The 21,641-nt window shown below is 44.0% G+C and overlaps 2 protein-coding genes across 2 annotated transcripts in view; one reads left to right on the plus strand and one right to left on the minus strand.

The window, feature by feature from the left end:
- The window catches only part of PHYHIPL (phytanoyl-CoA 2-hydroxylase interacting protein like), a 54,276-nt gene extending 48,592 nt beyond the window's left edge, over positions 1–5,684 (plus strand). Inside the window, exons 3-5 of the mRNA XM_070752070.1 lie at positions 866–1,040; positions 2,315–2,432; positions 4,092–5,684. Coding sequence (XP_070608171.1) covers positions 866–1,040; positions 2,315–2,432; positions 4,092–4,626 — 828 coding nt within the window. The 3' untranslated portion in view covers positions 4,627–5,684. The remainder of the gene's footprint in view (positions 1–865; positions 1,041–2,314; positions 2,433–4,091) is intronic.
- Positions 5,685–17,039: 11,355 nt separating this feature from the next.
- FAM13C (family with sequence similarity 13 member C) overlaps positions 17,040–21,641 on the minus strand; it is a 47,638-nt gene continuing 43,036 nt past the window's right edge. The window contains exons 10-11 of the mRNA XM_070753906.1: positions 19,992–20,093; positions 17,040–18,220 (exon numbers count right to left, since the gene is read on the minus strand). Of these exons, the coding sequence (XP_070610007.1) occupies positions 18,097–18,220; positions 19,992–20,093 (226 nt within the window). The 3' untranslated portion in view covers positions 17,040–18,096. The remainder of the gene's footprint in view (positions 18,221–19,991; positions 20,094–21,641) is intronic.

A 21,641-nucleotide genomic window follows, 5' to 3' on the forward strand; every position in this document is an offset into this window, starting at 1 on the left:
GGAATCCTCCCAAAAATTCACAGGTACAAATTTCAGACACACACATGTTTGAAAATTCAAAACAATGTTCTTTATAATGAAAATTCACTTAAACTAAGCCCTCTTTTGTTATAGCAAAGAGCACTCGTCTCCAAACAAACTGGTAATTTGTACAAGTCCCTTATCAGTCCTGTGATACTTAGCTTGCAGCTGTGAGGCAATTCACAGTCCTTCTTCTTTCACAAAGTGAAACACACTTTGCTCTGGTTTAGTTTCAAAGTGGGGAAAAATCAACACACCAAGGTCGAAGTCAGCAAGGCAGGCACGAAACACAATGATCAGATAATCCTCCACAATGGCCAAACCCACAGGCTGCTGTTTATAGCAGCCTCACTAATGACCACAGCCCCATCCAACCACAGGTGGCCTCATTTTCTTTGATAATAATCTCTCAGTATTTGTTGCCTATGCATCGCTCTCCGCATGCGTGGCTGTATCATTAACTCTTGTTCTAAATCCAAGGAGGAGCTAGATAATTGATCTCCTTCTGAGCTGTCTGCCCCACTCTCCTCCTCCCTGTCACTCATGTCTTCTTGGTCAGAGGAGCCTTCATCAGCATATTCCACCGGGGGCAAAACAGGCCTGCAGCATGTGGATGTCTCCCCCACACCCACAGTCCTTGGGGCAGGAGCTGGGCCAGAGCTAACCACAACAGTGTGGTGGTGTGCTAGCCCAGGACGATGCTTGTCCACTCTGCAGCTGTTCCTCGTGAGTGTGGAGAACACCAAGCTGTGGAGATGAGGGTCAACAGTTGAGAGGCTCACTCATCATATGGTACTCTTTCTATCTTCTTACTTTTCCCTTTCTTTTTTTCCTCCCCAACTAGGACGTGCCTACAAAGCTAGTGGCCAAAGCTGTCCCCCTGCCTATGACTGTCCGTGGCCACTGGTTCCTGAGCCCACGGACTGAGTACACAGTCGCTGTGCAGACGGCCTCCAAGCAAGTGGATGGAGACTACACGGTTTCAGAATGGAGTGAGATTATTGAATTCTGCACGGGAGGTGAGTCCTCTGCTTGTTGCCAGAACTGGCCTATGGCCAAAAGGCAGCTCCTCTCCATAGACTCGGGGCAGCTCACAACAGCAATAGAACAAGTAGCATTTAAAAGAAGCAGAAATGGCTGTGGGCCAAAGTGGCCACTGTGGGACTGGGAACTGTACTGAGAAGCTCAGGAGAATCCCCTGCTTCAGAAAATTGTGAGGAAGATAGGAAAATAGGAGGTCAAGGAAGAAGGGGTGCTGGATGGTTGCAAAGGTGAATACAAAAGTAAGTGACCAGGATGGGGGGGGAAATTGCATTCAGGTAGTTTGCTGATCCGTAGAGAAGGAATGAGGATAGACCAGTGATGGCGAACAAATTCCTTGTGTGTCCAGTCACACTTGGCCAATAAAGAATTCTATTCTATTCTATTCTATTCCTATTCTATTCTATTCTACTCTATTCCATATATTCTACTCTACTCTACTCTACTCTACTCTACCCTACTCTATTCCATTCCATTCCATATATTCTATTCTATTCTATTCTATTCTATTCTACTCTATTCCATATATTCTATTCTATTCTACTCTACTCTATTCCATATATTCTATTCTATTCTATTCTACTCTACTCTACTCTACTCTACTCTACTCTACTCTACTCCACTCCACTCCACTCCACTCCATTCCATATATTCTATTCTATTCTATTTATTCTATTCTATTCTATTCTACTCTACTCTACTCTATTCCATTCCATTCCATATATTCTATTCTATTCTATTCTATTCTATTCTATTCTATTTATTCTATTCTATTCTATTCTACTCTATTCCATTCCATCCCATATATTCTATTCTATTCTATTCTATTCTATTCTATTTATTCTATTCTATTCTATTCTACTCTATTCCATATATTCTATTCTATTCTATTTTACTCTACTCTATTCCATTCCATTCCATATATTCTATTCTGTTCTATTCTATTCCTATTCTATTCTATTCTATTCTATTCCATTCCACTCCACTCCACTCCACTCTACTCTGTTCAATTCTATTCTGCTGCTATTAAGGTTACCTTTTCCTTTTTCCCTTTCCTTTCCCTACTGTGTCTTACTCTTTTTCTCTTTTGACATCACGTGGCTTACCTTGAAAGAGAATAACCAATGGTGAGCTAGGATATGGTATAGATAGATGTGTGTTGCTAACTTTGGGGTCCCAGTTGGTAATAGCACCCTCAATCATCCGGTTGGGTGCATAGTCCTTCACTCACAGAAATGTTTTGTATTCCCAGATTATTCCAAGGTTCACTTAACACAACTTTTGGAAAAGGCAGAAGTGATTGCAGGCCGTATGCTTAAGTTTTCAGTCTTTTATCGGAATCAGCACAAGGAATACTTTGACTACATCAGGTAAGTAAAGGCAAAAAGAGCCAGCTTTTCAGAGATGCCTGAATGCCCTGGAGGAGATAAGAGCATGGCTTTTCCCACTGATCAGTGGCAAGGAAGTGCTCAACACAGTCAGATGTAGGAGCAACCTGCTTCTTAATTAGCAGCAGTTCCCTGTAAGTGTTATCATTGATAAGTGAATGGCAGGTTGCACTCTTCAGTTGGTTTAGTTCCAATATTCTTGAAGTCCAAAAAAAAAAGCAAAGCTGCTTTACCAGATACAGCTTTGAAAACCGGAAAGCCAAGTACAATACAGTGGTACCTCTACTTAAGAACGCCTGTACTTATTGGACTTTTCTTTTTTGCTTCTTCTCAAGAACCATTTTCCAGTTACAAACCAGAGCCTCCAAAACTGTAACCAGAAAAGGCAAGGAGAAGCCTCTGTGGGGCCTGTCTAGGAATCTCCTGGGAGGAAACAGGGGTGGAAAAGACAGGGAGAAACCTCTGTGGGACCTCTCTAGGACTCTCCTGCGAGGAAACAGGGGTGGAAAAGGCAGGGGGAAGCCTCTGTGGGGACTCTTATGGAATCTCCTGGGAGGAAACAGGGCCTCCACCTTCCCTGTGGTTTCCCCAATCGCACACATTATTTGCTTTTACATTGATTCCTATGGGAAAAATTGCTTCTTCTTACAACGTAAAAGCAAATAATGCGTGCGATTGGGGAAACCACAGGGAGTGTGGAGGCCCTGTTTCCTCCCAGGAGATTCCTATAGAGGCCCCACGGAGGCTTCTCCCCTACTTTTCCAGCTCCATTTCCTCCCAGGAGATTCCTAGAGAGGCCCCAAGGAGGCTTCTCCCTGCCTTTTCTGTTAACAGTTTCGGGGGCTCTGGTTTGTAAGTCAAAAATGATTTTTGAGAAGAGGCAAAATAATCTTGAACACCCGATTCTTATCTAGAAAAGTTTGTAAGTAGAGGCGTTTATAGGTAGAGGTACCGCTGTACTGGTAGTAACTGACAGATTTGGTAGATAAATTATAGCCCGCATGGACTACAATAAATCAAATCTGAGAGTCGGTGGATTAAAGTAGAGAATCAGCTTTCAAACGAAGTTACTTTTATTATGAAAATAAGAAAATATAGCTAATGCCTGCTTGAGGCATCTGGAATGCGTGCTACATCGTTGCAGACAAAAGAGAAAGAGAGTCAGTGAAAAATGGAGATTTTCAAGGAGGAAATGATGCATGTATCACGTGGAAGGATTTTACATCATAATGGGTGGAGCTTATACAAACACACACTGTTAACTATTTAATTACAGCATAACTCTGAAAGACTTAGAATGTCTCTGGGGCTGTCAATATTCAGCGTGATACCCCCTTCTTTGGCAGTCATCAGGGACATTGGTTCACATAAGGCACATTTTCTTGGATAGGTATTCGTGTTGATCAGCTGGCAGTGGCTTATTCAGCAAATCAGCAATTTGTTCAGTAGTAGGCACATATTGTAATTTCACGAATCCTTGTTTTACGCATTCTCTTGCATTCTTATACCTTATGTCGATGTGTCGTGAACGAGCTCCAACATATTCAGCTTCAAATATGAACGTGACTGAAACATTGTCCTCCATAATAACTGGTCTAATGCTACCGTAGAACTAACATGTTCCCTGTCCTTTATTTCTAGAGAGCAGCATGGAAGCGTCCTGCAGCCCTCGGTGAAGGATAACAGCGGCAGCCACGGCTCTCCAATCAGCGGGAAGCTGGAAGGGATCTTTTTTAGCTGCCACACCGAATTCAACACCGGAAAGCCCCCGCAGGATTCACCTTACGGAAGATACAGGTTTGAGATCGCAGCCGAGAAACTTTTCAACCCAAACACCAATTTGTACTTTGGGGACTTCTACTGCATGTACACCGCCTACCACTATGTCATCCTCGTCCTCGCCCCCGAAGGCTCTCCGGGGGACGAGTTCTGCAAGCAGCGCCTGCCTCAGCTGAACTTGCAGGATAACAAATTCCTGACCTGCACCGACGAAGACGGGGTCATGGTTTACCACCACGCGCAAGATGTCATCTTGGAAGTGATTTACACTGACCCGGTCGACCTGTCCCTCGGCACAGTGGCAGAAATCACCGGCCACCAACTCATGAGTTTGTCCACTGCCAACGCCAAGAAAGATCCAAGCTGCAAGACGTGTAACATCAGTGTGGGACGCTAATTTCCACTGCCGCCCTCCTTTAGGACCCTCCTCCGTTGCCTACGCCCTCTCTCCGCCCTCCACATCAGACGCATGACGAACGCCCTCCATCCCAGAAGCAAGCCCCTGTGACCCACTTCCTCTCTGAGCAGAGCTACATGATCCAGTCAAGCTGGGGCAACCCACTCAACGGCAGCCAGTGAAGTAGCTTTCTCCCCTTCTGCCCTACTACATCGAAGCCCAGCATGCTGGCTGTTGTACCCACAGCTTATGTGCTTTCCCTGTTCCGGTTGGATGCTGCTGATGGGGGGCACGGGAAGGGACGGCATGGGTCCCCGTGCCATGGGGTAGAAAGCAAAGGAGCCCCACATGGAGACAGTATTATCAGCCGCCGCCCTGAGTAGCATGTAGTTCTGCCCTTGACATTTCCCAAGTTCCTTCCCTCCTGATCCGCCACTGCTTTTCAACTGTTGAAAACCTTGAGGGTATTTTAATTTTCTTTTCTTTTTCTCTCCTCCCACCCCACCTCCTAAGCAACCATTTATACATCTTAGGTGCTGCAATTGGTGTTAATTTGTCCCTCCTCTCTCCATACTGCCAAATGTAACAGATCTATATAAACGAGCTTGAGTAAAATAAAATTTCCTGGCTTCCCAGTGGTGTTTAAATACGCATTCATTTTAACCTACTGAAACAACTTAACTGGAATATATTTCTAAACAGCATGAACAGGTGTAATGGCAGCATGATTAACTCTCGCAATCCTAGGAGAAGAAGAAGAAAACAAATTGTCAGCCCTTCCAATGTTGTCGTTCGACAGTGTTATTTATGTTATTTATATGAGCTAACCAACAAACGGAAGACCTGTGTTTTCATCATAATAGAAAAATATTTTATTTGTACCGCTGTATAAAATATTATACAATCATATAGAATATATAGGTGGCATTTTAATAGCAACTGTACACATGTCATGACAGCATTTTCCCCTTATCAAAGATGTAGTTTGTAAACTTCAAATACTTGTGTATCTGTTCCTGTTGCTCTGACATGAGTTTTAATTAAAACAGATTTATGAAGAAGACCATTCTGGTTCGGTTATAAATGATGCAGCCAACGACACTGAAACATCAATTGCCATAGGAACAAACAGACATACAAACGAACAAACAAACAAAAAATCCACTTATTTTCGTCATGGGACACGGAACTTTGCCAAATCATTAAAAGATTCCTCCGCCCCACCCCACTTTTATAATTTTTTTTTTCACTTTAAGAAATCATGCTTCAACTTTTACATACGGTGACCTGCAGATGAGGTTGGTGGATAATGGAATTCATCAGATTGGCAGAATTGGAAGGGACCTTGCACATCATATCCTAAGCAGGAGATCCTACACAGGGGTAGGTCCTAACTTACCTTGCTGCCCGTTCGCTTCCTCCTGTACTGTTTGGTCATGCCGCGTGGGCGCACCCAAAAAACCCTTTTTTAAAAAAAAAACCAAACAAGATGGCGACTGTATGGACACCGCCAGAAAGTTGGCTTCTGGGCATGCTCAGAAGAAAATTTTCTTTTAAAAAAAACCCCATTTTTTTCAAAAATAAATAACTAAAAAAAAAAAAGATGGACCAACCAAACTGGATCTGTGACGTCATTGTGACATCACCAGTGGCTTGCTACTAGTTCGGGCAAACCGGTCGAATGCACCCCTGACCCTACATCTGCCTCTGCCAGTATTGGGCCGCTACCGGTACGGATAAGGATGGTGCACCAGTAGCGAAAATTGAGCGCACTGGAAGCGGCAGAATCGGGAATCCGCTCCTGATCTCTACCTAGGACTGAACTCATAACCTCCTGATTGTGAGGCAAGAGCTCCACCTCTAGGCCACATGACACTATAGCAGAAAGAGGCCCTGCTCTGGTTCTTGGAGGGGTTTCTCCCTGCGCTTCCTCGCCATTTCTGATTGTTGTGAAATCACCGCCCTCCCCACAAGGTCCTGCCTTCCCCCACATCTTCTTTTCCCATGTCATTACGACAAAAAGATGAACTCTGAAGGCTAAAGACAGTACTTCCTGGAGTCTTCTTTGAATCTGGTTGCCATTAAACCCGTGTTTCTTGGGAAATCTTCTGATTGTCCATCTCACATTCAGTCATCCTCCATATCAGTGGTCTCCAACCTTGACCACTTTAAACCTGGCGAACTTCAATTCCAAGAATTCTGGGAGTTGAAGTCCTCTAGGCTTAAAGTTTCAAGATTGGAGACCCCTGCTCCATATAGAAGTGATTTATTTTAAGCTGCAAGAATATAAAGTGTATTCCCTTTTAACCTCAAGATGGCAGAAACCCGCCATGTATATATTCTAGCCTCTAGCAAACCAAATTAAAAAAACAGAAACCCGACCATCCGCCATTCATAACCATGACACTTAGATTAAATATCTGCATACATCATAATGCGACAAACTATTATCATGACAACAGAGTACCTTGGCGATCATCACGTGTGAAATATTAAGATCCTACAAAGTGCATGCTTTCAAACAAGCTTTGGTAATCCTAAAAAGCAACGTTATATATAGTATTGTGCTACGGAAAAGTGCTACACAAATAAAGATTAGAAATTATGGACCACCAAGTAGTTTGGTTTCATTTTGGTTACTGTCAACCAAGTCCTGGAGGTTTTCTCTTGAAGGGGACGGGATAGTTTACAATTCCTTACCCTGAAATCTATTGGCTACTATTTCCTGTTTCAGGGGCCTCCCCACTCATAAATGTCTAATCTTCCTTTTAAAAAACTGTGCCAAACTGTGCCAAAAAATTGATTTTCAGTACTTCGTTTCTTATACTAAATATGCCTTTTTAACTCACAACCTTTCCCTGATTAATCTGTATCCTTCTTGAATTCCACCCCTAGTGTTTGGTGGTGCGTGGATAAGTCAAAACAGAAATTCTACCGGAATTAAAATGAGAGAAATGTTTGGTCTTATCCCCATTAATCTGATTAAAACATCTTGGACCAAGAGCGATTAGAAAGGAACAAGTTGCTACGGTCTTCATTTTTGTCACACAGGAGTCTCACAAAACCTTGCCACTCTTCAATAGACTTTCAGCTCCTTTTATGAAACCTTTCCTGCTGTCTCAGAACCTGTTTTATGTTCCTTACCATAGCTGGAAAGTCATTCCTTTGGTGAATGAATATTCTTTCCCTGCCACAACAGATATGAGATAGGAAAACTGCTATGTGGAGTGCATTTATTTCTTTAGCTTCTTAATGCATAAGTACATTATTCTCAAAAGAGATGGCAACTGACTTGGGAAGCACTTATCTTTTCTATTCCTAAAATAAACAAACTCTAGATATTGGTGTATATCAGAGGCCTTCAAACTTGGCAACTTTAGCACTTGGAGGCTTCAACTTCTAGAATTTGGGGAGTCCAACTCCCATTAATATACAGATGTTTTCAAATGCAAAAATGCATCTGAATATTTAAATGTACCCTTCATGAATTTTCTCTGAATGTTTGTATATTTCCCTGCGAAATATGTTCTAAAACAGAGGTCTTCAAACTTGGAAGCTTTAAGACTTGTGGACTTCAACTCCCAGAATTCTCCAGCCTGCATAGAGAACTCCCAGAATTCTCCAGCCAGCATAGAGAACTCCCAGAATTCTCCAACCAGATGGCTAGAGAATTCTGGGAGTTGAAGTCCACAAGTCTTAAAATTGCCAAGTTTGTGGACCCCTGTATATCAAGCAGAGTTCTACAAAATCACTCTCATTTTAACAATTACTTCGGATAAAGTATACAGCTGAACGATTACCTGTATTGTTTTGTTCTTGTGTCCCTTGGGGAAACTCCTTCATCCAGTGAATCTGGGGGTGACCAGTGGTCACTTTCTCTTGTTGGCTGTGGCAGCCCATGTGTTTCTATTGAGCTCATGAGCAAAGCATCACAACATTAATAGGAAAACACGAACAAAATGGACACACCCAACTGGAATAGCAGCATGGTGAAATAAGGTCCCCAAATCACCACGAAGGATCATGAAAATGAGAAGAACCATATTAAAGTATCTTTCCGCTGAGTATGGAAGGCCAGCAACAGACATAAACACAACGCTGGATTTAGGCTCTGTAGCAACTCAAAAGATTTGACTGTTTAGGAGCATACGGCTTGGGAGGGTGGATTCCTCCTGCTGTTGCTTTCAGCTACATTACAATCTAAAGTAGTGAGAAACTGACAATACCCATGTCACAAACCGTCCCAAAAGGGAGGGAAGCTACCAACAGTAAGAAAGTCAACGTTGTTGCATCTTAAAATCTGTTTTCTTGAAACGCAACCTCTACATCAAAGCATATTTACCCACTAAATTAATTCCAACCATCGCTGGTCAGAGATTTGTTCTAGAAGATGTGAGGTAATATCTAATTTTAACAGAAATACAGTGATACCTCTACCTAAGAATGCCTCTACTTACTTTATTTTTATTTATTTATTTACTTATTTATTTATTTGTCATACAAATATAGTATTGTATTGTAGTATGTTTAACATAATATAAATATAAAGTAGAGATAGAAAAGATAAAAAGACATTAGGACAGGAACGGTAGGCACAAAGGTGCACTTATGCACGCCCCTTACAGACCTCCTACAAAAGGGGAGAGGTCTATTGTAGATAATGTAAGGTTGAAGATTTTGGGATTGGGGGAAGAAACAACAGAATCTGGTAGTGAATTCCAGTTGTTGACCACTCTATTACTGAACTTTTCTAGATAAGAACTGGGTGTTCAAGATTTTTTTGCCTCTTCTCAAGAACCATCTTCCACTTACAAACCCAAGCCTCCAAAACTGTAACCGGAAAAGTCAGGGAGAAATCTCCCTAGTGCATCTCTAGGAATCTCATGGGAGGAAACAGGACCGGAAAAGGTGGGGAGAAGCCTCCATGGGGCCTCTCTAGGAATCTCCTGGGAGGAAACAGGACCGGAAAAGGTGGGGAGAAGCCTCCATGGGGCCTCTCTAGGAATCTCCTGGGAGGAAACAGGGCCTCCACCCTCCCAGTGGTTTCCCTAATCGCACACATTATTTGCTTTTACATTGATTCCTATGGGAAAAATTGCTTCTTACAAACTTTCCTACTTAAGATCCTGGTCATGGAACGAATTAAGTTCGTAAGTAGAGGTACCACTGTAATTAAAATAATGGGATACTCGCAAGTTTGTTCTGCTCTTACAAGGCATTCTCATTTTCTGCACTTGTTCATATATGAATTTCCTAAAAATATCTGGGATACGGAGGTGAGTCATTTAGTGAAAACTGTATGTATCATATTTTTTGAAGGATAAGATGCACCTTTTCCCTTAAAAGAGGCTGAAAAATTGGGTATATGTTATACTCCAAATGTAGCTTTTTCGAAGCTTTTTTTCCCAGCCCTAACAAGGTGCTAATGATCTTCCCAGCTTGCAAGCTTGTTTTCATTGCTACTCCCTCCAAAAAAGTTTTTTCAGCCCTAAGAAGACACTAATGATCTTCCTGGCTTGTTTTCATTGCTACTCCCTCCAAAGATGACTTTTTTCAGTCCTAACAACATAGAAACATAGAAGACTGACGGCAGAAAAAGACCTCCTGGTCCATCTAGTCTGCCCTTATACTATTTCCTGTATTTTATCTCACAATGGATATATGTTTATCCCAGGCATGTTTAAATTCAGTTACTGTGGATTTACCAACCACGTCTGCTGGAAGTTTGTTCCAAGGATCTACTACTCTTTCAGTAAAATAATATTTTCTCATGTTGCTTTTGATCTTTCCCCCCAACTAACTTCAGATTGTGTCCCCTTGTTCTTGTGTTCACTTTCCTATTAAAAACACTTCCCTCCTGGACCTTATTTAACCCTTTAATATATTTAAATGTTTCGATCATGTCCCCCCTTTTCCTTCTGTCCTCCAGACTATACAGATTGACTTCATGAAGTCTTTCCTGATACGTTTTATGCTTAAGACCTTCCACCATTCTTGTAGCCCGTCTTTGGACCCGTTCAATTTTATCAATAGCTTTTTGTAGGTGAGGTCTCCAGAACTGAACACAGTATTCCAAATGTGGTCTCACCAGCGCTCTATATAGCGGGATCACAATCTCCCTCTTCCTGCTTGTTATACCTCTAGCTATGCAGCCAAGCATCCTACTTGCTTTCCCTACCGCCTGACTGCACTGTTCACCCATTTTGAGACTAAGAATGCTAGCCAGATGAATCTCTGGTATGTAGATTCCCCCTCCCTTTTTTTCTCTCCCAAAACTAAGGTGCGTCTTAAACACCGAAAAAATGTGGTATATATATAATGTATATATTTAATTCCCATCATTTTCTAGTTGATTATAATTAGTTACAGGTACCAAGACAAATTTTAAGGCACGGATCTACTAAATTTCCAAAGATACTCTGCACAAGTATCTTCTCAATAGCTCGATGCACAACTGTCATAGATTTTAGGGATGATGGAGTTTAATGCAACCCATCATCAAGCTAGAAGGATGGGGAAGATGGTGATAGACAAGCATCACAAGCAAACTTCACTTGAAACTTTGGGTTCGTATCTAAAATAGTCCCACTAGAATGCTTTATACGGTGGTTAACTCCCTCCCACCTTTGCTCTTCTATATCTAGATGACCTTCTCCTAAATTAACATCAAAGGATAGCCCTGAGCTATAAAAAGCAGCCAATAACTTAACGATTCCCAATTGTAAAGGGAGTGACATCCATGCCAACATGCACAATGCCAAAGCAGAACAGATTTCTACAGCTGGGGATGGGATGAACCTTTCAAGCCTGCAGGAGTTATTTTAAAAGTCCCACCAACTCTTCTCCCACCAACCTCCCTGCTTGTAATGGAGCCCTGATATGTGTGGGGGGGAAAGTGCATTAAGCCTGGGAAATAGACTGAAAAGATTGTTCCCTATTTCACTTGGGTCGGCAACATTAAACACTCAAAGAGCCATTCGGACCCGTTTCCCACAGAAAAGAAAACTCCGGGAGCCACAAAATCCTTCCTATGACTATTTCCTGAGCGGCCACAGAACTAGCAGGCGTAGTTGAATTAAACATTCTGTTTTCTTCTAAAACTTTTCTTTTCTTGGATTTATCCATGATTGGCCTATTGGGGTTTGAAAAGCTCAATAAACTACGTGCCAGAGGATATCACACTTTGGCAGTTGTGATGCATATTTCAAGCAACAGGGAGCTGCAGCAGAGAGATGAAAGAGCCACATATGGCTCCAGAGCTGCAAGTTGCTGACTCCTGTACTAGAGTATATGTAATGGGGAAGGAAAACTCAGTCAAAATTCTCTCCCTCTCTCCTTTTCTCTCTCTCCCTCTCTTATCTCTCCAAAGGACAGATCCAGTCTGCCTTCTGACCTGTTCAGCCTCAAAGGACTGACATGTGGGCCCAGGGCCACCATCAGGAATTTTGGGGCCCCATACAGCCTAAGTGTCTGCCCCCCCTGCCATTTTAAAACTATTTTAAGTCGCCAAGCCACTCCATCCCCCGGGGATCATTTCCCGCTTCACGCCAAGCGAGGCGGTCCCATAGGCCAGTGTTTCCCAACCTTGGCAACTTGAAGATATCTGGACTTTAACTCCCAGAATTCCCCAGCCAGCGAATGCTGGCTGGGGAATTCTGGGAGTTGAAGTCCAGATATCTTCAAGTTGTCAAGGTTGGGAAGCACTGCCATAGGCTATTTCAGGAACTGGGTTAAGCCGATTGTGTGGACTCGTCCAGGAGAAAGAAAGAAGCGGGAGTGACAAGGGAAAGAAAGATCCTGGCATCGGTCAGGCGGAGCGAAGCTTATTTACGGCTCCTTGATACTTCTCCCTTCTTGTTGACAAAACCATGTGCTTTCTAGCGAGGGGAGAGGGGAAGGGGATCCCACACCCGGCAGCCACCGGCGAGGATCTGGAAAGGACGAAGGGAGAGAAAAAGCAGGGTATCAGCAGTCAGGCGGGTGTCTTGAGGGGGCACTCCCATCTGGAAGGAAGGGAAGAAAAGCGAGGGCGAGCTAGGAAGGAAGGAAGGAAGGAAGGAAGGAAGGAATGGTAAAAGGGGCGATCAAGAGAGGAATGGGTGAATGAATGGACGGAGGGTGGGAAGGAAGGAAGGAAAGAGGGAAGGGACAGGAACAGAGGAAGGGTGCAAAGGAAGCAAGGAAAGGTGTGAAAGGGGAGAGTAAGAGAGGAAGGAGTAAAAGAAGGGAGTGAGGGAGGAAAGAAGGGAGGAAGGAGAAGGAAAGCAAGAAATGGAGGGAAGGAAAGAAAGAAAGAAAGAAAGAAAGAAAGAAAGAAAGGGGGAAGGGACAGGAACAGAGGAAGGAAGGAAGGAAGGAAGGAAGGAAGGAAGGAAACTTATGAAAGGGGAGAGTAAGAGAGGAAGGACTGAAGGAAGGGAGGGAGGGAAGAAGGTAGGAAGGAGAAAAAAAGAAGAAATAGAGGAAGGGAAGGTAAAAGAGAGAAAGAAAAAGAACAAGAAAGAGAGAGAAAGAAAGAAAGAGAATGAAAGAGAAATAAAAAGAGAGAGGGGGAATGAAAGAAATGGAAGGAGGGAAGGAAGGAGAGGAAGAAAGAGGAAGAAAGAAAGCAAGAGAAAGAAAAAAAGAATGAAAGAGCAAGAGAGAAAGAGAGAAAGAGAGAAAGAAAAAGAAACGAAAGAAAGAGGAAAGAAAGAGAATGAAAGAGAAATAAAAAGAGAGGGGGAATGAAAGAAATGGAAAGAGGGAAGGAAGGAGAGAAAGAAAGAGAAAGAAAGAAAGCAAGATAAAGAAAAAAGAATGAAAGAGCAAGAGAGAAATAGAGAAAGAAAGAAAAAGAAACAAAAGAAATTGTGATTTTGACTATGCCGGCTCCTTCCCTCCCCCGCTCAGCAAGAGGGAAGCGCCCGAGGCATCGGGTTCTTCCCTTTCTCTCTCGCCCGCATCCTTGCCACGGTGACTCACCAGGAGAAGGCTGGAGACCCATGCGGCTCCTCGGGGGGCCTTGCGGAAGGCGGCGGCGGAAGCCCCCATGGCCAGCGCTGGGTGCGAGGAAGGATGCTTTCTGCGCGAGCGGAGGCCGAGAGCTGAGAAGGGTGCGCCTTTCCCACCCTCGCCGGAAGAGCTGCCCATCTAGCAGTCCCGCTGCCCCATTGCCCGGCAGGGGATGATGGGCAAGGGACGCCTCGGGGAAGGAGGGCAGGGCGGGAAGGGAAGGAGGGGGTTGGCAGGGGTTTAGGAAAGGGGAGCCCGCCGGGCATGAGGGAACGCTGGCCACGCGGGGCTCTGAGGCCAGCCTTGCAGCTCCTCGGCGGGAGCGGGAGGAGCCAAAAGCCACCGGGAGAGGACTGGGCTCAGCAGGAGAAGCGCCGGGCCCCGCCCCCCCATTATTCAATTGCCCCGGGCCCGTGACGCCACTCCCACTAGTACCGGTCTATCGGCGGCCCTGCGTGGGCCCATGATTGGCAACTGGCAGGTATTATGCTGAAGAGGAACCACTGATGACTCCCTTGACTCAGTTCCATCTCTGGCCTCCCGAGGAAGAGAAACAGAACTCTCTACATGAGGTTTCCTTCCCCACTATGATGTTGTGGGACCTCTGGGACCAATTCAGTGGTTACCTTTTCTGCAGCCAATTTTCAGTGCCAAAAGGAGAGAAAACAACTTGTGTTCATAAGGAAGAGGTAATCTGGGAGGGGAAGAGAGGAAGTCCATATTCCATCTATCCCAAGCAAGGATCTTCTAAACCAGGTGTCTCCAAACTTGGCAACTTTAAGCCTGGAGGACTTCAACTCCCAGAATTCCACAGCCAGCTTTGCTTGGCTGGGGAATTCAACTGTTGCGGTTGGCTCTGGCCCAGCTCCTGCCCCAAGGAATGTGGAGGTGGATGCAGGGGAAACACCAACATCTCATAGGCCTGTTTTATTGCCGACAGAGGCAGGTAGTGAAGTTTCCTCAGAAGAAGAAGATGGGGGTGACTTGGAAGAGGGGAGTTTGGCAGACAGCCCAGGAGGAGATCAATCATCCCTGGATTCTGAACAAGAATGTATGACACATCCATGCATACATAGAGTGATGCATAGGAGACAACAACTGAAGGATTATTACAGGAGATAAATGAGGCCACCTGTGGTTCGGTGTGGCTGCTGTAATTAGTGCAACAGATAAAAGAGCAGCCTGCCATTTTAGCCTCATGGTAGTTTATCTGATTCATAGTTTCGTCAAGATAGTGGTTTTTGCTGTTCAAGATTGTGTGTGGACTTTATGGACTTTAGAATTGGACTCAATTTCCCAGTTATTGGGGGAGCATTTGGATTGCATTTAACCTGTGCTTTGTGTGTACCAGAAAATCCCTTTGACATTTAAAAAGGGAGCTGTTTCTGTTTTTCTGTTGATAAAGACTTTTGGGTTTTCCTTCTATCGTGTGGTGTGTGTCTTTCTGGACTAATTACCCTGTAATTACGGGTGGTTGAGACACACTGGTAGAACATCCACCAGGCTTAAAGTTGCCAAGTTTGAAAATCCCGTTCTAAACCACAGGCAGGAATCTACAGTCTATAGTCCTTCACATGGCATTAGATTCCCTCTGGACATGTATCGAGCAGATGGTGTTGATGGAATTTGGTGCCCACAAGCTTCACACGGGCAGTTTAAACCCAAAGGAGCATCATTCTTGGTTTTATGGGACAGATGTGCAGGTATGGCTTTCCCCAAATCCTGGCTCTGGGTTTAGTCAGCACACTTAAACTCACACACAAATGAAAATGTATTTTTAGACACCATCACCACCACCCCAGTGACCATGGAGGCAGTATAATCTACTCCTAATATTTTTGTTTCAGCAGAGTGGATTCTACGATAAAGCTCAAATCAATTTTTTTAAAGTCAAAAAGCAGTGCTAAAGTATCCAAGAGAGAAATTGGTTTCCCTTTAAGTCCATGTTTGTACACTCTTGGTAGACATCATAAAGCAAACTGAAGAGAACTCCCATCACTCAGTCAAAAGTACCGTATTTTTCAGAGTATAAGATGCACCATTTTCCTCTCTAAAAGAGGCTGAAAATTTGAGTGCGTCTAATACTATGAATGTAGCTTTTCCAAAGTTTCTTTCTCCAGCCCTAACTAGGTGCTGACAATCTTTCTGGCTTCCTACTCCCTCTGAAGAAGGTTTTTTTCCCTTGCGCTAATTCTTTGCAGGTTTGTTTTCATTCCTACACCCCCTGAAAAAAGGCTTGAAGGAATGAAGTGCTATCTTCCTGGATTGCTGCATTTATTTTTATTCCTACTCCCTCCGAAGCAGTTTTTCCTGCCCTAAATCTTTGCAGGCTTGGTTTCATTCCTACTCCTTCTGAAACAGGTTTTTTCAGCCCTAACCAGGGGATAAAATAATGTACTGTAGCTGAACAGACTAAGGTTGCTAGTCAGATGAATACCTGGTAGGTAGATTTTTTGCCTCCTATTTTCCTCCCCAAAAGTAAGGTGCATATTATAGTCCGGTACGTTTTATATTCCAAAAAAATGTGGTAGTTGTGTACTTTGTGCATAATCAGAAAACTAGGCTAATCTATGTTAGCTGCCCGCGGAGTCAATAGTTCAGAAGATAACCTGTTCTGTAAGAAAAAGTACAATAACCCATCCAGTTATTTTCCAAAATGCAGGGGTCTCCAACCTTGACAATTTTATGACTTGTCAACTTCAACTCCCAGAATTCCTCAGCCAGATGTGCTGAGCTGTGCTGGCTGAGGAATTCTGGGAGTCGAAGTCCACAAGTCGTAAAATCGTCAAGGTTGGAGATCCCTATTTCAAAGGATACCTTCCCTATCTGAATCAAACATTCCTGTTCTTAGTGCTTCTCCACCACTTCCTACAGCCTGGAATGAACATTCTAGGTGTCTTTGCAGCATCCAGAGCCTTCTCCAGAGAACATAACTGGCGGAGCAAAAAAAGGCCACTTTGGGAAGGAGATATCTCTTGAATATCAATTGACTCAAGGTTCAACTAATAATGCAAGGCAGGGAAAAAGTGTAGAGATGACTTTCCAATTGCTGGGCTTTTCAATACAACCCCTTCAAAAAGCATTATTTGTCCTAATCCACCCAATCCCTATTGAAGAAAAGTCAGAAGTGGTAAAAATGCAGAATGTATACATGCTGATGGCCGTGACGGAGAGGGAAATTGCAATATAAACATTTCAGCTGGATAAACACAAAACTGATCCAGCTTTGGCAGCAACCTCGCGCCCAAAATTCTCTCTACTGCAAGCTGAAATCTGCAAACAACTGCATTTTCCAAAAATTCCCTCCAATGTATACAGAACAATAGTTCACCCACCCTTTTAAAAATTATTGCATAATTTAGTCCTGGGGTCTGAGAACTGGTCTCGTAGCACAAATGCTCCCTACTGGCCCTTGTATATTTTTTTGTAAGAATTATTGTGATAATTTCACTCAGCTTTGCTCATGTCTTTGCAGCAAAAGCACCGAATGCTGTCCTTATTTACCAAAAAGAGAAAGGAAGATGGAGAAAGATGAAGATTCTCACCAGCCGAACTCTGTACTTTAGCACCATGTATTCTGATTTGCAGTTGCAATTTGGGTGACTAACAACCGTTACATAATTCATGGCATCCTGATGCATGAATCAACTTTGATGACAGCTTCCATCAGATGTCAATGCTTGGTGTGGCATTCCTGGTGTGGAATTATGGCATTCTTGCCCTCCCAAAAAGTGATCAGAGGCAGGCAGTGGGTGATACCAATATTCCTGAATTGGCCCTTGCACAAAATTACTGAATCTTGGGGAAAAAATCTCCCTGGTCCCATACAAATCTCATGAGATTGCAATGCCAGAAGGGGAAAACAAAAACAAAAATACTCACAAGAGACTTGTCATTTTGTGGTTCGTGGTAAGGTTGCTGGGACATCTCAGGCATAGGGGAGTTTACGCAATGAATTTTGAAGGGTTAATTGAAGTGGGATTTCATAATTATGAGATTTTTACCCTTGTAGAATTCATAATTTTGGACATACCAACAAAGCTCAGGTGCTTCGCTCTGACCAAAGAAACAACTCATCTTGCTGTTACTGCTTTGCCCTTCCAAAGTTTTGAGCATCGTTGTTCAGATGATAGTGGCCAGGTAGTCTAGATAGCAAGTATCCAAACTACGTTCCAGCAAAGCTTTGAGAAACCCCCAGGGCTTTCCAAGCAACCTTCTTGAAATTGCATAGGGCTGCTGCTGCTGCTTCCCTTTAAAATTCAGCAGCAGGAAAATGTCCAGGTGAAAATAGGAGAGAATTCACAGGAAAGAGCCTGTCCTCCATCCAGTCACTCCTTCCTTGTGCAGTGTCCTGCCTGCTCCACAGCCTTTCTGGAGTGCTCACCTGAGCATTACCACCTTAAGGAAGTGCAAAGAACAAATCACTGGGCAGAAAGAGCCAGGCTCTTTTCTCACATCAGGAAGTTTTACTGGCTTTCAGATGGTTTTGGAGACATCGTGTTTGCTGATGAGGACCTCCAGGAGTCGGAGTTTGGCCTTGATGTTCTTGTACTCCAAATATTCCTGTGACATGGGGATCCGATCTTCCTTCTGGGGAGTCCTACAAAACGACCAAATGGGCATTCAGACCTCAGCAAGAAAGCATCAAGGATTCGCCATGTCTATGACTATGTATTACTGAGTGTGACAAAGACAATGGTATGATGGTATGATGATTCCACTGGGCTTACAGTGATAAATGGGGTATGATGACTTAATTGGGTTTATAGTGAAAAGAGATATATGAAAGTAAAGGGGAAAAGTTTCTTTTTCCTTCTCTTTCTTTTATTTTGTTATTCTTTTTTCTTTTTCTTTTTTCTTTTTTTCTTCTTCACATTAATTAGTTTATTCTTTATTTACTTATTAAAAGGAATTATTATTAATTGGGCTAATTGGGACATATGTGACAAATTATTTGGATTTCCCTCCCCTCATGAATTGATATACAGTGGTACCTCTACCAAGAATGCCTCTACTTAAGAACTTTTCTCGATAAGAACCAGGTGTTCAAGATTTTTTTGCCTCCTCTCCGGAACCGCCTTCTGCCGCACAAATCCCAACGACCGATTAGATCCAGTGTTCCGTCTAATTTTTTTGGGGGGTGAGCGGAAAAGTATAGTGTCTGAGCGGCAGTCCCTTCGGGACTGGGCGGCACAGAAATAATTAATAAATAAATAAATGAATGAATGAATGAATGAATGAATGAACAAACAAATAAATAAAAAACCCACCCTGTTTTGCCTCAGAGAATTTCAAAATAAAATACTGTACTGTGTGTCTATAACAGTGAGCTCATAATAGGGCAACTCTATCAATATCAAAATGCCACTTAAATAGTTGAGCTAGTTTCAAACTAGATTTTGATTTTCTTTCTCTCTTCCTTACTCCCATTCTTTTTCTTTCTCTTTTCCTTCCTCTCTTTTTTCTATCTGTTTCTCTCTCTTCCTCTCTTCCTCTCTCTCTCTCCTTCCCTCTCACTCTTTCCCTCTCTGCTTCTGGGCAGGTTTGGAAAACTCTGAGTTGATGATGATTTTTAAGTGAGCGATTGCTCACTGCTCAGCTTAGAGGGAACTATGATTAGATCCCACAGAGTTGGCCTTCTCCGGGTCCCGTCGACTAAACAATGTTGTCTGGCAGGTCCCAGGGGAAGAGGCTTCTCTGTGGCGGCCCCGACCCTCTGGAACCAGCTCCCCCCTGAGATTAGAATTGCCCCCACCCTCCTTGCCTTTCGTAAACTCCTTAAAACCCACCTCTGCCGTCAGGCCTATATTGTTTATGCATGGTGTGTTGTGTGCATGTTTTTAAATTATGGGTTTTTAGTTTAGATTATTAGATTTGTATTCCATATTGTTTTGCTACTATTGTTGTGAGCCGCCCCGAGTCTACGGAGAGGGGCGGCATACAAACTTAATAAATAATAATAATAATAATCTTTCTGTATTGATCTAAATTAGAATTAGTCTTTTTTCTTTCTGTATTAAGAAGACATCATACTTAGCGGAGCAACTGTAGCTCCTTTACATGTTAAATGTTGTATGTCTTGTCTTGTCCATTTTAAAAAATCAATAAAAAATATTTTTTTTAAAAAAAAAGGAATCAAAATGTTTGGAATCGAAAGGTGTAGTCTATCTAAGTTTTAACAACAACAACAAACCCCCCACAAATACTTTTCTTGGTTATCACAAGGCTGAAAAATACTAACAAGCCAATACCACGATGCCTACAACCCATTAAAAACTTCCTGGGGTGAACCATTATTGGGGGAGGTTTGCAAGGGCTTGCAGGATCCGCTCATCCACGGTTGAGATTCAACATGCTCACGGTTGTCTCACCTTCCCGTTTGTCTAACGAACTCTTCCTCAAAGTCCCGTATTAATTTCCTTATCCTTTTCTTCTCGGCTCTAGTTTCTTTGAGATGTTCCAGAAGTACAGGCCTACAAAAGAAGAACTGGAATTTTAAGATCTGAAGGGCTGGAAAACTCCTAAGGTGATAGATCAGGGGTGTCAAGTTCACGGAGGGCCACATCAGGGCTATGATTGACCTCGGGCGGGTAGGGGACAGATGGGCATGGCCAACGGGGTGGGTATGGCTACTGACCAGATGGGAGGAGCCAGCTTGACATCGCTCACTGGGCATGGCTGATTGAATGGTCCCAGCCAATTAGATACAGCTCACTGGGCGTGGCCTACTGGGTGAGTGTGGCTGTGTGATCAAGTGACTGCTCTGAGATGGCTTGCTAGCCTCTATCCAGAGAGACAAGTAGAGCTGATCATTTCTTGACTGGCCATTTTAAGCTATGTGGACTTCAGCTCTCAGAATTCTCCCTACTGTGCTGGCGAGGGGGATTCTGGGAGTTGAAATCAACACAGCTTAAAAGTTGTCAAGGTTAGGAACTGCTAAAGTTACCATCGTTACAGGGACGGGCTCTGTGCGGGAATCGGCTTATCAGCAAAATACCTGGAGAAACTTGGCATTATAACCTCACCTGGCCTCCCAGGCACTCACTCGCCTGGCCTGCTGAGGGCTGGGGAGGGGGGTGAGAACGGTATTTCCTTTGATGGCTGGCCCTGCAGGAGGTGAGCCCCTTCCTTTGGCCACTGTTACATGACACAAGCCTTATTCCCAGCACGAGCAAAGCCTACTAGGCAAGTGACTCAGAGGCAAACTGTGCGATGAAGAATCTCTCGCCTGGCAGAGATTGGAACTGGACCAGCCTGCGCCAGGCTCGCCAGACTATTGTGATCCTCCTCAGGATGAAGCCATTGCGGCAGGGAGAGAAAGGAGTAGACCCAAAGGGCTGGAGAGCTTCAATACCAAAATGATAAGGCACTGATGGCGAACATATGGCACGGGTGGCACATGTGGCACATGGAGACATACCTGTTGGCACGTGAGCTCAGCTCCAACGTGGATGTGTGTGCTGGCCAGCTGATTTTTGGCTCATGCAGAAGCTCTGGGAGGGCATTTTTGGCTTCCAGAGAGCCTCCAGGGAAGCCTTTGGAGCCTGGGGAGGGCAAAACATGAGCCTACTGGGCCCACCAGAAGTTGGGAAACAGACTGTTTCTGGCCTCCAGGGGGCCTCCAGGGGGCCTCCAGGGGGCCTCCAGGGGGCCTCCAGGGGGCCTCCAGGGGGCCTCCAGGGGGCCTCCAGGGGGCCTCCAGGGGGCCTCCAGGGGGCCTCCAGGGGGCCTCCAGGGGGCCTCCAGGGGGCCTCCAGGGGGCCTCCAGGGGGCAGGGGAAGCTGTTTTTGACATCCCCAAGCATTGAATTATGGGTGTGGGTATTTGCGCATGCGCGATAGCACACCCGCAGACTCTTTTGGCACCCGAGGAAAAAAAGGTTCGCCATTACTGTGACAAGAGGACTGGAAACCAAGACATATGAAGAGAGATTGCTGGAACTGGGCATGGATAGTCCAGTGAAAAGGAGGGCCAGAGGGGACATGATAGCGGTATATAGGTACTTGAGAGGTTACCATAGA

This window comes from Erythrolamprus reginae, chromosome 5 (genome assembly GCF_031021105.1).
Source record: "Erythrolamprus reginae isolate rEryReg1 chromosome 5, rEryReg1.hap1, whole genome shotgun sequence".
NCBI classification, from domain to species: Eukaryota; Metazoa; Chordata; class Lepidosauria; order Squamata; family Dipsadidae; genus Erythrolamprus; species Erythrolamprus reginae.